The following is a 13,692-nucleotide window of genomic DNA, read 5'->3' as shown; positions in this document are numbered from 1 at the left end:
GTGAAAAAGCCGGGCTCGGTGGCTCAGCCTGTCATCCCGCGCCTTTGGGAGGCTGAGGTGAGTGGATTGCCCAAGCCCGCGGGTTCAAGACCCGCCTGGGCAGCGAGACCTCATCTCTACAATAAATCAAAAAATCAGCCGGGCGTGGTAGCGCATGCCTGTAATTCCGGCTACTCGGAAGGCCGAGGCGGAAGGATCGCCGGAGCCCAGCGGGTCGAGGCTGCGGGGGCCGGGAGCGACCACTGCACTCCAGTCTGGGCGACCGAGTGAGACTCCAACTCAAAAAAAAAAAGATGAGGCGAAGGAAACGCAAAGTAAGACTTAAAATATAAGGGATATGAGAACGCACCAGGGAAGGCCTCACCTTTGCACAGGTAGGCAGTCAATGCAACCAGCAGACAGCCGTCAACGCCAGCGGGTTTTTCTTGTTTACAGCAAGACTCACTGTCTACAAGGTAACTAACCTCAGGCTTCCTTCTCCAAACCACTCCAGGCAGATGCAGCCCAAGAGCTGGCAGTGCCAGCAGCATGGCCTTCTGGAGCCAACACGATAACCTTCCCTCCCTCTGTCATTTCATTCCTTCCTTCCCACCCTCTGTCGCCCCTCCCTCCCCCTCTTCTTTTTTCCTGATAGGGTCTCACTCTATTGCCAGGCTAAAGTGCAGTGGTGCAATCACAGCTCGCTGCAAACTCAAACCCCTGGGCTCACACGATCCTCCTGCCTCAGCTTCCCGAAGAGCGGGGAGTACAGGTGTGTGCCACCAAGCCTGGCTACTTAAAATGCTTTCTTGGCCGGGCGCGGTGGTTCAGGCCTATAATCCCAGCACTTTGGAAGGTCGAGGTGAGAGGATTGCCTGAGCCCACGGGTTCGAGACCAGCCTGGGCAACTTGGCGAGACCTCATCTCCGCAATTAAGAAAAAATAGCCAGGTGTGGTGGTGCATGCCTGTAAGGCTGGGGCGGAAGGATCATCTGAGCTCAGCAGGTCGAGGCTGCGGTGGCTGTGAGTTTGCTACTGTACTCTAGCCTGGGCGATAGAGTAAGATTTCAACTCAAAAAATAAATACAATAAAATCCTTCCTTCCTTCCTTTCTAGTAGAGACAGTGTCTCACTATGTTGCCCAGGCTGGTCTCAAACTCTTGGCCTCAAGCAATCCTCCTGCCCTGGCCTCTGAAAGTTCTAGGATTATATGCATGAGCCACTATGCCCAGCCAGGATCACATTTTCATGCAAAACTGCTGACTTTCAAAAGTATACCATTTCCTCCACTGCTAAATTATCGTTGTGTTTTTTATTTGTACGTGGTATTCCAACCACACATATTTTCTGAGCAGCTACTATGTGCCAGGAACAATTCTGGGTACAGGGGACATAGCTACTGGTACGAAGATCAGAAGTGAAACATCCTCATGGTCTTAATATTCCAGAGCCTTCTATGTGCCACTGATATATGGCGTTTGGTGCCATCTCTCTTATGTTGCCTTTAGTGGTGTGTTTTTCTTATCTGGCCAACAGAACCTAATTCCACGAGGGCAAGAAAAGTCTCATCCACTGGCACAATTTTGCATAGTGAGTTCAGCACAGAGCCAGATCTTGCGACTGAAAACCCTACATTGGGGGTGTCCAACCTTTTGGCTTCCCTGGGCTGCATCGAGTAAAGAGGAACTGTCTTGGGCTATGCATAAATTATATAACGTAGTTAGCATATATACATAATAAGATTTCTTTTTATTTTTTAATTTATAAAGTTTAGAAAAATGGGAACAATATAAAACTAGTGGGAAATTTGACCTTGTTCGTGTAAAACTCATCTATCCACGTCTGGCTTGATGGACGTGGTCACAATTCTTAGTGAGTTCTCAAGGTACTCGTCAGAAATATTTGTTCGAATTTTATTCTAAGTGGGCTTCAAAACTGCTCACACATGTGTGAGCTGCCAGAAAGCGATGTCATGAATAAGGAGTGACTGTGAACTTCAAAAATGGAAATATGCATGGGGTCACGAAGAAAATAAATACTAAAACACTCATGACATTAAAAGACTTTGTGGGACGCATGACTAACTGTCCTGGACTGCATGCGTCCTGCAGGCTGTGGGTTGGACGTGCCTGGACTACTTGAACTCTGCTGTTCACTGTGTTTGCAACCGGGGCACATGGCTTAACTCTCTGGGCTTCGGGTTCTTTATCTGTAAAATGTTCCACAGGTAAATCATATATCCACATCCAAAGTCGTACAAGCTTCTGGCCCTTCCGGACTGCTGTGGAAGGTCTGGACACTGCTGGACCACAGTGCAGTGGAAACACCTCGCCATCTCTTGCTTGGGCAGCAGTTCTGACTGTGCTATAACGTCACTGTTTCCGCTTTCGTTCTTACAGTCCCACAGGAATAAGTAAAAAGGTGAGGACTTGAATGTGGGCATCAGACATAAGCCCACACCCCACACATGGAACGTAAGTGACATAAGCGTGGAGCTCAATGGCTAGGCTGAAAGCATCGAACATCCCCCCCATAAGCAGACACTTAAGAAGCTCCTTGCGAAGTGAAGAAGCGAACACAAAAACATACATGAAGTCTTAGAAATAGGTCCAGGGTTAAGCTGGGTGTGGTGGCTCACGCCTATAATCCCAGCACTTTGGAGGCCAAGGTGAGAGGATCGCCTGAACCCATGGATTTGAGACCAGCCTGGGTAACTTGGCAAGACCTCCTCTTTACAATAAATCAAAAAAATGAGGTGGGCATGGTGGTGCATGCCTGTAGTTCCAGCTACATGGAAGGTAATGGCGGAAGGATTGTCTGAGCCCAGCAAGTTGAGGCTGCGGCGCCCATGAGCGTACCACTGCACTCCAGCCTGGGCGACAGTGAAACTCTAACTCAAAAAATAAAATAAAATATAAAATAAAAAAATAAAATAAAATAAAATAAAATAAATAAAATAAAATAAAATAAAATAAATAGATCCGGGGTTGGATTTTAAGACAAGAGGCAACTCAACTCTTTCACTCTCCGTTTTTAATGTTTTGGCAATAGCACCCTCCCTGACAGATGTAGATGGCCTTCTTGTAAAGAACCCTTCCCAATGTCATAAGTTAATGACTGACAGGGCCCGACTGGACCTCAACTTTTCAGACACGGGCTATCGTCTAGAACAAGGCAATTGCTGTCTTGTGGAGCTGTGGAACTTAAAACCATCATCTTAAGGCTTAAAATAAAGAGGAAAACGTCCGATCAACTCTACAAAGAAGCCCATCAGCCCTTTTACGTTTCTAGAGAATACTGAAGCAAAGGGACGTTGACACAAAGCGCTTTAGCTAAGAGAGTTGACTCTCCCCTCTGCCCCACTCACCTCTTGGTGCGTGATTCGGACTCCGTTGTAAAAGGACACGACCGAGTTGGGCCCCGCCGCCGCCTTAGAAAACAGTCCTTCCCCAGCACTGGAAATGAGTGACTCAGCCACATAAACCCTAAACGGAAAACAGAATCGAATCGTCTTTCCAAGTTCAATACGTCACCCCTTACACCAACGGCCAAGACATCACTGTAGCCACTGAATCCAACACGTCCGTTCATAATAATCGATCAGAGAAGGAATGGAGGGAAAAAGAGGCTCGGTTCCAAAATTTCGGCCCTGGAAATGGAAGGAATGGTACCGCCTCAGCCTTCCGAGTAGCCAGAATTCCAGGCAGGTGCTACCACGCCCGGCTGATTTTTTGATTTATTGCAGAGATGAGGTCTCGCTGCCCAGGCGGGTCTCAAGCCCGCGGGCTCAGGCAGTCCGCTGCCCTCAGCCTCCCAAAGGCGCGGGATGACAGGCTGAGCCACCGAGCCCGGTTGCCTTTTTTTTTTTTAAAGCAGGATTTATTGAGAGGAGAGAAAAGCGCCCACAGTGGGAGGGGACCCGAGAGGGTTGCCCAGTTATGTCTTCTTTAAGAATAGAGTTTAAAATTTACTTTCTAATGAGGAAGACATAGTCTCAAAGCTACTCGGTTTTTAATATAAGGTAATTTTGGGGGGCAGAATTTTGTGTTTTCAGTTAATGACAATTTTCACCGTCTTAGTAAGGAACATGTTTTTAAAAGTTAATTAAAGTTATACCTCAGTTTATCAATACCCAATAGGAGGGAAAGACGGTTTCAGGTAAGCTCCAAGATGACTGTTTTGCATGAAGGAGTGACAATTAATAAAATATATCTGGCTGGGCACGGTGGCTCACACCTGTAATCCCAGCACTTTGAGAGGTCAAGGTGGGAGGATTGCTTGAGCTCAGGAGATTGAGACCAGCTTAGGTAACATAGTGAGTCCTCATCTCCAGAAAAAAATAAAAGACAGGTGGTGCACGCCTATAGTCCCAGCTACTCAGGAGGCTGAGGTGGAAGGATCACCTGAGCCCAAGAGGTCTAGGTCGTGGTGAGCTGTGATAATGTCACCTCACTCCAGCCTGGGTGACAGAGTGAGACCCTGGCTCAAAAAGAAAAAAGAAAAGAAAAGAAAGATATATCCAAAAAGCACTTTCCAGCAAAAGGGCTTATGATGGGCATTAGCTGACTAAGGCCCGAGGGTCAAATCTGTCTGCTGCTCATTTTTGTTAATAAAGTTTTATTGGGGCCAGGCTCAGTGTCTCAGCCTGTCATCCCAGCACTTTGGGAGGCCAAGGAGAGTGGATTGCCTGAGCCCACAGGTTGGAGACCAGCTGGGTAACTTGGCGAGACCTCTTCTCTACAATAAATCAAAAATTAGCCGGGCATGGTAGTGTGTGCCTGTAGTTCCGGCTACTTGGAAGGCTGAGTGGAAGGATCACCAGAGTCCAGCAGTTCGATACTGGGGTGGCCATGAGCATGCTATTGCACTCCAGCCTGGGTGACGGAGTGAGACTCCAACTAAAAAAAAAAAAGTTTTATTGGAACACAACCATACCTACTTGCTTAGACCTGTATATGAATGCTTTAGCCCTACAGAGGTAGAACTGAGTAGTTGCAACAGAGATCATATGGCCTGCAAAGCCTAAACGATTTATTACATGGCTCATTACAGAAAGTTTTCCATAAACAACTATTTCCTTCCTTGCTTCTGTCCTTCCTTCCTTCCCTCCCTCTTCCTTTCCTTCCTTCCACAGGTGCACGCCGCCACACCCAGCTAATTTTAAAATTTTGTTTGTAGAAGCAAGGCCTGACTATGTTGCCCAGGCTGGTCTTGAACTCCTGGGCTCAGGCAATATTCCCTCCTCGGCCTCCCAAACTGGGATTACAGTTGTGAGTCACTGCACTGGCCTTATTTTCGTTCTTTAGACACTGTGATAGAACGACCCTCAGGGCCGTCTGTCACTTTTGTTATGGGATCTTACGGGTATTCATGGATGGGAAGACTGAATTCTTGCTTTGACTCTTTACCCTTCCCTTGTGATGGGATGATCCAGCCTGCCACTGGACCATACTGCAGTGCCTCCCTCCAAGTGGCTGGAGGACACATCCCCGCTCTCCTGACTGCTCGCTGGGTCATGTGCTCTGCTTTGCTGGGAGACCACAGGCAGAAGTGACCACACATCAGGTCTCAGGTGCGAAGGGGCTTGGTGAGGTCCTGTTGGCCTCCTTCAGGGTCTTCACCAGCCCCGTGGGAAGAATGTGGGGGGAGGAGAGGGGAGGGGAGGGAGGGGTTGTTGCTTTTGCAGCCCGAGTCTTGGGAAGCAGACATGTGAAACAGACCTGAGCCCCACTTGAAGTCTGGAGTCCAGCCTAGGCCAGCTGAGCCCCACGGATTCCCGTCAAGAGGCTGGACCTCAGCCAGCCTAGGGAACCAAGGCCAGGAAATGGAATGTTTGTTGTTTGTTTTTTGATTCAGGGTCTCTGTCACCCAGGCTGGAGTGCAGTGGCACGATCACGGCTCACCGCCGCCTCGACCTCCGGAGCTCAGGTGATCCCTCTGCCTCAGCCTCCCAAGTAGCTGGGACTACAGGCGTGCAGCACCATGCCCGGCTATTTTTTTGGTAGAGAAGAGATCTCACTATGTTGTCCGGGCTGGTCTCAAACTCCCGGCCTCAAGTGATCCTCCTTCCTTGGCCTCCCCAGGTGCTTTACAGGCTCTAGCCACTACTCCCAGTCAAATGTGTGCTTTTGCAAACCACTAAGGTATCATTACGCAGCATTATTACCACAATAATAACAGAAATGACTGAGATGTACAGTTATGGCCCTGTTGTGTTTGGAGGCTAACAAAGAGACATGGCCCTTCTCTCTGCAACTGAGTCACAGTCTCACGTCAAAAAGAGGCCACTCATTCACTGTGACATTGTGGGGTCAGCCCTGCCCCTTAAATGGGAGAAGAAGCCGGATTCTCAGATGGGAATAGACACGGAATGGGAGGCAAGTCATGCTTACAGAGGGAGAGGCAGGAGAAAACCACCTTCAGATACACTCTTACTCATAAACACATCTTCTGGAAGAAGGGAACCAGAAGAATCCCAGAGAGGGATTCTTTCCCAGAGAAAGCCCCAAGAATCCAGAGCTAACGTTTAGGGATCTTCACAGGAAAGCCATAAAATCCAACAGGACTCAAGGGGGAAGTGAGCTAGAGCTAACAGAATCAGACGGTTGTCATTTCTTTTCTTTTTTTTTTTTTTTTGAGTTGGAGTCTCACTCTGTGGCCCAGACTGGAGTGCAGTGGCCGCTCCCGGCCACCGCAGCCTCGACCTGTTGGGCTCTGGCGATCCTGCTGCCTCAGCCTTCCAAGTAGCCAGAATTATAGGCATGCGCTACCACGCCCGGCTGATTTTTTGATTTATCGTAGATGAGGACTCGCTGCCCAGGCGGGTCCCGAACCCGTGGGCTCAGGCAATCCACTCGCCTCCAACTCCTGAGCTCACACGAGACTCCTGCCTCAGCCTCTTGAGTAGCTGGGACTACAGGTATGCGTCACCACATCTAGCTAATTTTTTTTTTTTTGTAGAGATGACATCTCACTATGATGCCTAGGCTGGACTTGAATTCTTGGACTCAGGCAATCCTCCCACCTTGGTCTCTCAAAGTGCAGGGATCAGAGGCATGAGCCACCACGCCTGGCCAGCAGCAATATTTTTCTGTCTCTTATACTTTTGTTTTACTTCTGTTCTCCCTTAGTGAAAAAAGACTCTGTCTTGTGTTCCAGAACACTTTAGCTGGACTAAGAAAGAAATGGAGAGCCGGGCTTGGTGGCTCAGCCTGTAATCCCGTGCCTTTGGGAGGCTGAGGTGAATGGATTGCCTGAGCCTGCGAGTTTGAGACCTGCCTGGGCAACTTGGCGAGACCTCATCTCTACAATAAATCAAAAATCAGCTGGGTGTGGTAGTGCGTGCCTGTAATTCTGGTTACTCAGAAGGCTGAGGCAGAAGGATCGCTGGAGCCCAGCAGGTCGAGGCTGCGGTGGCCGGGAGCGGCCACTGCACTCCAGTCTGGGCCACAGAGTGAGACTCCAACTCAAAAAAAATAAAAATAAATAAAATAGAAAAAAAATGGAGGCATCCTGCATTCACAGGCTAGAGCTTTTATTATTATTATTATTATTATTATTTATTGTAGAGACGAGGTCTCACCATGTTGCCCAGGCTGGTCTTGAACACGTGGGCTCAAGCAATCCTCTTGCCTCAGTCTTCCAAAGTGCTAGGATGACAGGCTTGGGCCACTGCGCCTGGCTCACAGGCTAGAGCTTTAAAGAGTATGAGCCCCTCCCCTAGAGGGACAGCATGTGACCGCAGGACAGACCCTGAGAAGGGGACACCAGGCAGGACACGTTCCAGGCCTACCACACAGGCTCTTCTGGTTTTTTTTGTTTTTGTTTTTTTCGAGTCGGAGTCTCACTCTGTCACCCAGACTGGAGTGCAGTGGCTGCTCCGGCCACCACAGACTCGACCTGCTGGGCTCCGGCCATCCTTCCGCCTCAACCTTCCGAGTAGCTGGATCTACAGGTGTGCGCTACCACGCCTGGCCAATTTTTTTGATTTATTGTAGAGATGAGGTCTTGCCAAGTTGCCCAGGTGGGTCTCGAACCCACGGGCTTAGGCAATCCTCTCTCCTCGGCCTCCCAAGGGGCGGGATTACAGCCTGAGCCACCGAGCCCGGCTTGTTCTGGGTTTTATGAGTGGAAAAACTCTCTTATAGGGACAGATTCTACATGAGCATAATCACGCGCTTCCTCAGGATATAGAAATATCTACTTGGACGGTGTGCAAAGGAAGGGACACTTTCACGAGGAGCTGGGTCCAAGCAGGACCCCGGCCTGGGCAGAGCCACGGTGGCGCACGGGGCCCCGCGCTCGGGCCATTCAACCTCACGGGAACGGTGCCACAAAGGCCACAAGAAAATACTCACCTTTCGGATTCATATGGATCTGGAAGAAGAGCATTGGTGGAGATGCAGGATGAAGTCGACTTATCAAAGTGGAACACCGCGTCTAAAACGCAAACACAAACGTCAGTCCAGGCACTGAGTCAGGAGAGGGCATTTGGAACGTTACACTCTATCCCTGGGACCAGGAAGAGTTAAAGAACTCAAACTGTTATTCAAGGGATACCAACTAGAATGAAATTCTTCCATTTAAATGGATTCTTTTTAGACTTACTCTATGGTTTTATTATTTTCAGGCCTTTTTTTTTTTTTTGCTGCAGAACCAAGGGCCACACTTGTTATTTTTCAAAGGATGCTGATGTTCGTTCAAATTCAACCTTAAATACATGAATTCTATTATAGCTAGCATGATTCAAATGAATCTTTCTGCAATGTTTATATCTTATGGAGTTATTTTTTCGTTAAAGATATTTTATTTTAATTTTCAATTTTAAAGATGTGGGGTGCAATTCAGGGTTAGGTATACAAATGTTTATTTTTATTTTTATTTTTGAGTTGGAGTCTCACTCTGTCGCCCAGACTGGAGTGCAGTGGCCGCTCCCGGCCACCACAGCCTCGACCTGCTGGGCTCCGGTGATCCTTCTGCCTCAGCCTTCCAAGTAGCTGGAACTACGGGCGCGCACTACCACGCCCAGCTACTTTTTGATTTACTGTAGAGATGAGGTCTCGCCAAGTTGCCCAGGCGGGTCTCAAACCCACGGGCTCAGGCAAATCCACTCACCTCAGCCTCCCAAAGCGCAGGATTACAGGCTGAGCCACCGAGCCCGGCTTACAAATGTTTATTATGCCTGTACCCTTGTTGATGAGGTGTGCCCCCCCATCCCTGGCAGTTTCCCACTATTGCCAATCCCTTTCTTATAGTATAATTGTTCAAGGTCTGCTTATGAGTGAGACCATATGGCCCTCTCTGTTCTCTGTTTCTGTGATAGATCACCGAGTATGATTGACTCTAAATCCATCCAAGTTGCTGCGAAGTCCATCTGCTTGTCCTTCTTTATGGCTGCATAATATTACAAATTTTCAGGTCTTAATGAACAGCCATCAGACGTATCTCTTAACATCCTTATACTGGCTCTTGAATTTTCCTTTTTTTTTGAATCAGAGACTCACTCTGTTACCCAGGCTGGAGTGTATTGACACACACATGACTCACTGTAGCCTTTGACCTCCCCACCTCAGGCGATTCTCCTGCCTCAGCCTCCTGAGCAGCCGGGACCAGAGGCACACACCACCACACCCGGCTAATTTTTTGTAGAGATGAGGTCTCACTATGTCACCCAGGCTGGTCTCAAACTCCTGGACTCAGACAATCCTCTTGCCTCGGCCTCCCAGAGTGTTAAGATTACAGGCCTTGAGCCACCATGCCCAGCCTTTGAATTTTCTTTATTTATCAACTGAATAAAAGATGTTTGGGTACTTAAAAATTTTAATCAATAAAGTGCTCTGTCATGACATTTTGAGATCTCCCTGCTCAGATCACACTGGAGGATGATTCTCAATTTTTCGTGTGGTTTGCTCATGCCAGATACGGTCTGCAGAATCCGATGACTGAGCGCTGGCAGCTGACTCCTTCCCTAAGAATAAACATTCTGCCTCACCAGAATGAAGAACAGCACAGCTTTGGATAAAGCATTACCAAAGCCACATTTCTGTTAAGGTGGTTCAGAAGCCAATGAGCAATTCCTTCCAGAAACTACGGTACACAACTGCCCCAGAATGGACGCCGGCTCTCTGCAAAGGATCAGCCTTGGAGAATCCTCACAGAGCGCACTGGAAACATAAGACGCTCTGAAGGATCATAAGGAAAGAAATAGGGTTTAGAACTGGAAGGTTTATTCCTGCAAGTGAACTATTGTATGCACTAGGGCATAACTAACAATCCCATTAAACAATCCTTCAGTGGTTGCCAACAGCTACCAGGTTCGCTTTCTGGTTTGTTTGTTTTTTTTGAGTTGGAGTCTCTCTCTGTTGATGATCCTTCTGCCTCAGCCTTCCAAGTAGCTGGAACTACAGGTGCAGGCTACCACGCCCAGCTAATTTTTGATTTATTGTAGAGACGAGGTCTCGCCAAGTTGCCCAGGCTTGTCTTGAACCCGTGGGCTCAGGCAATCCACTCATCTCAGTCTCCCAAAGTGCTGGGATGACAGGTTGAGCCACTGAGCCCAGCCTGTCTTTTTTGAGACAGGATTTCACTGTCACCCAGGCTAGAGTGCAATGGCACAATCATGGCTCACCACAGCCTTGAACTCCTGGGCTCAAGGGATCATCCTGCCTCCGTCTCCTGAGCAGCTGGGACTACAGGCAAGTGTCACCATACCCAGCTAATTTTTCTATTTTTGTAGAGATGAGGTCTTACTGTGTTGCCCAGGCTGGCCTTGAAGTCCTGGGCTCAAGAGATCTTCCCGCCTCAGCCTCCCAAAGTGCTGGGATTACAGCTGTGAGTCACTGCACCTGGTCTTTTTTTTTGGTACTGTCAAAAGCCAATTAACAGGACGTAGTGGCTCACACCTATAATTCCAGCACTTTGGGAGGCGAAGGCAAGAGGCTTACCTGAGCCCAGAGGTTCGAGACCAGCCCTGGCAACTTGGCAAGACCTTGTTTAAATAAACAAAAATTAGCCAGGCATGGTGGCGCATGCCTATAGTTCCAACTACTTGGAAGGGCGAGGTGGAAGGCTCTTCTGAATTCAGGAGGTCAAGGCTGCAGTAGCCATGATCGTGCCACTGCTCTCCAGCCTGGGTGACAGAGACTCTGACTTAAAACAACAACGAAAAAAAAACCACACACAAAAAACCCTGAATTAATGCCTCAGACTAAAAGTTGGAAAGCAAGCCTCCAAACTGGTCAATGTCTGAAACAGACCGTTTGAGTATTTCAGGGAGAACTCAGTTCAGGGAGTGGCTTATGCAGACAGTAGAAGAGCTGAACAGGGCGGCCCGAGGAGCCCAGAAACTGGCCTGACCAGGAAGCTGCCACACCGAGCCAGAGGGACATAGGAAGCCAGTGAGCTAGGGACACAGGAACAGGAGGGGGGTGGGGCTTCCTGATGGGAGACGGAATCGGGAGGGCATCTTCCTGTTCTGTTCCTGGCTTTGTCTCTGGCCATAGGCTGCCCTTTGGCCAAAGCCAGACCGAAGTCAGATGCACTGGAATCTGGGAAATGAAGTACGCAAGGGGCTTTTTTTCTTTTTTTTTCCTTTTGTAGAAAGAAGGTCTCGCTATGTTGTCCAAGCTGCTCTTGAACTTCTAGGCTCAAGCAATTCTTCCACCTTGGTCTCCCAAAGTGCTGGGATTACAAGCATGTGCATCCGGCCCAATCCCAGCACTTTGTGGGGCTGAGGTGAGAGGATCGCTTGAGTCCAGGAGTTCGAGACCAGTCTGGGCAACATAGCAAAACCTCATCTCTACAAGAAAATAAAAAAAAAAACTGGCCAGGCATGGCGGCATGTGCCTGTAGTCCCAGCTACCTGGGAGGCCGAGGTAGGAGGATTGCCCGAGCCCAGGAGGTTGAGGCTGCGGTGAGCCATGATCGTGCCACTGCACTCTTGCCTGGGCGACAGATTGAGACCTCAACTCAAAAAAAAGAATGGTAATAAATAAATAAATGCAGGTCACGTATCGCTTAAGGATGGGAATATGTTCTGAGAAATGTGTCAATAAGCGACATCGTCATGATGCAAACATCACAGAGTGTCCTTACACAAGCCTAGATGGCCTAGTACACACCCAGGCCATATGGCATGACCAGTTGCTTCTAGGTTACAGACCTGCATAGCATGCTATTGTCCTGAATACCGCAAGCAACTGAATCTCACTGCGAAGGATTTGTGTATCTGAACATATCTATACACAGAAAAGGTATGTAAAATATGGCATCGTCTTAGGGGGCCCCCACAGTTTCACAGTCCATGCAGTGGACAGAAAAGTTGCAAAGACAGTACAGAGAGTTCTCACCATTTCTCCATATGCCAACATCTGACATTACTATGAACTAAACTTTAGACTTTTTTTAGATTTCACCAGTTTTTCCACTAACGTCCTTTTTCTGTTCCAGGATCCAATCCAGAATCCCACATTGCATGTAGACTGCCTCAATTTTTTACTTAAGAAAAAAAACCCAGAAAAGACATTGAAAGCAACCCAAATTGGACCTAAATATAAACGCTGTATTTCCCATTCTCGGACAGCTTTCCCCTGGAGATTCTTCAGACCCCAAATAACGCAATATTATTTAAGCCTGTGAATGCCTAGAGTGATAACCTTTTCTGCTTTTTTCCTCCTTATGATCTGACCTGGATCAGAAGCACATGCGTACATTGTTTCCAAGGAATCAGACCAACTCAGACAGCTTTCTTAGGCGGTGCCACTCAAAATGCCACATCTTGAGTTTTCCATCGCACGTTACTCTGTCTTGCCCAGATTTTCTACACTTAATGATTTTATACTCAGAAGAAATATTTTAGCATGGCTTGTTGCACCTCTAAAGGAAGTAAGCCTTTTCTAATATCGATTCCACTGGGTTCACCCACGCGCCTGGTGCAACACGCTGGCCTCTGAAGAGGGCGGCTGGGACCAAGACACATTTCTATTTTTTATTCAGCACTCAACTTGAGTCAGCCTGACAGTCGTGCCAATCTAGAGATGCACCTACCTGGTTTAGTCCTTCAATATCATGAAATTGTAGTTTCGATTTCTGGCACTGAGACCATTGGAAGTCATTGAATTACAGCTGTCATTCCCTTCCTCCTTCCTTGTTTTGGAATTATGTCGCTATGTCTTTTGTCACGTGACTTTTCAGTGTCTCTCACTAACATGCAAGGCATAATTTCTTGGTCTCACCGATGTCTGACTTCACCGTATGACTTGCTCTGACTAATGAAGAGGGAGTGAGGCCAGGTGTGGAGGCTTATGCCTATAATCCCAGCATTCTGGGAGGCTGAGGTGGGAGGAGTGTTTGGGCTCAAGAGTTCGAGACCAGCCTGGGCAACATAGAGACACCTTGTCTCTACCAAAAAAATAAATAAATAAACCGGGCTCGGTGGCTCAGCCTGTAATCCCGCGTCTTGGGAGGCTGAGGTGAGTGAATTGCCTGAGCCCGCGGGTTTGAGACCCGCCTGGGCAACTTGGCGAGACCTCATCTCTACAATAAATCAAAAAATTAGCCGGGCAGGGTAGCGCGCACCCGTAGTTCCAGCTGCTTGGAAGGCTGAGGCGGAAGGATCGCCAGAGCCCAGCAGGTCGTGATTGTGGTGGCCGGGAGCGGCCACAGGACTCTAGTCTGGGTGACAGAGTGAGACTCCAACTCAAAAAAAAAAAAAAA

At 48.3% G+C, this 13,692-nt stretch overlaps 1 protein-coding gene across 1 annotated transcript in view; it reads right to left on the bottom strand.

Annotated features, from left to right (window-relative positions):
* The window catches only part of SETD7 (SET domain containing lysine methyltransferase 7), a gene marked incomplete at its 5' end in the record, with an annotated part of 55,043 nt that overhangs the window by 12,826 nt on the left and 28,525 nt on the right, over nucleotides 1–13,692 (bottom strand). Inside the window, 2 exons of the mRNA XM_008066442.1 lie at nucleotides 3,347–3,464; nucleotides 8,337–8,418. Coding sequence (XP_008064633.1) covers nucleotides 3,347–3,464; nucleotides 8,337–8,418 — 200 coding nt within the window. The remainder of the gene's footprint in view (nucleotides 1–3,346; nucleotides 3,465–8,336; nucleotides 8,419–13,692) is intronic.

This window comes from Carlito syrichta, unplaced genomic scaffold (assembly GCF_000164805.1).
Source record: "Carlito syrichta isolate Samal-C Ts95f unplaced genomic scaffold, Tarsius_syrichta-2.0.1 Scaffold308923, whole genome shotgun sequence".
Classification (NCBI taxonomy): Eukaryota; Metazoa; Chordata; class Mammalia; order Primates; family Tarsiidae; genus Carlito; species Carlito syrichta.
The sequence above is the reverse complement of the archived record's forward strand: the minus strand, read 5'-3'. Positions and strand labels throughout refer to the sequence as shown.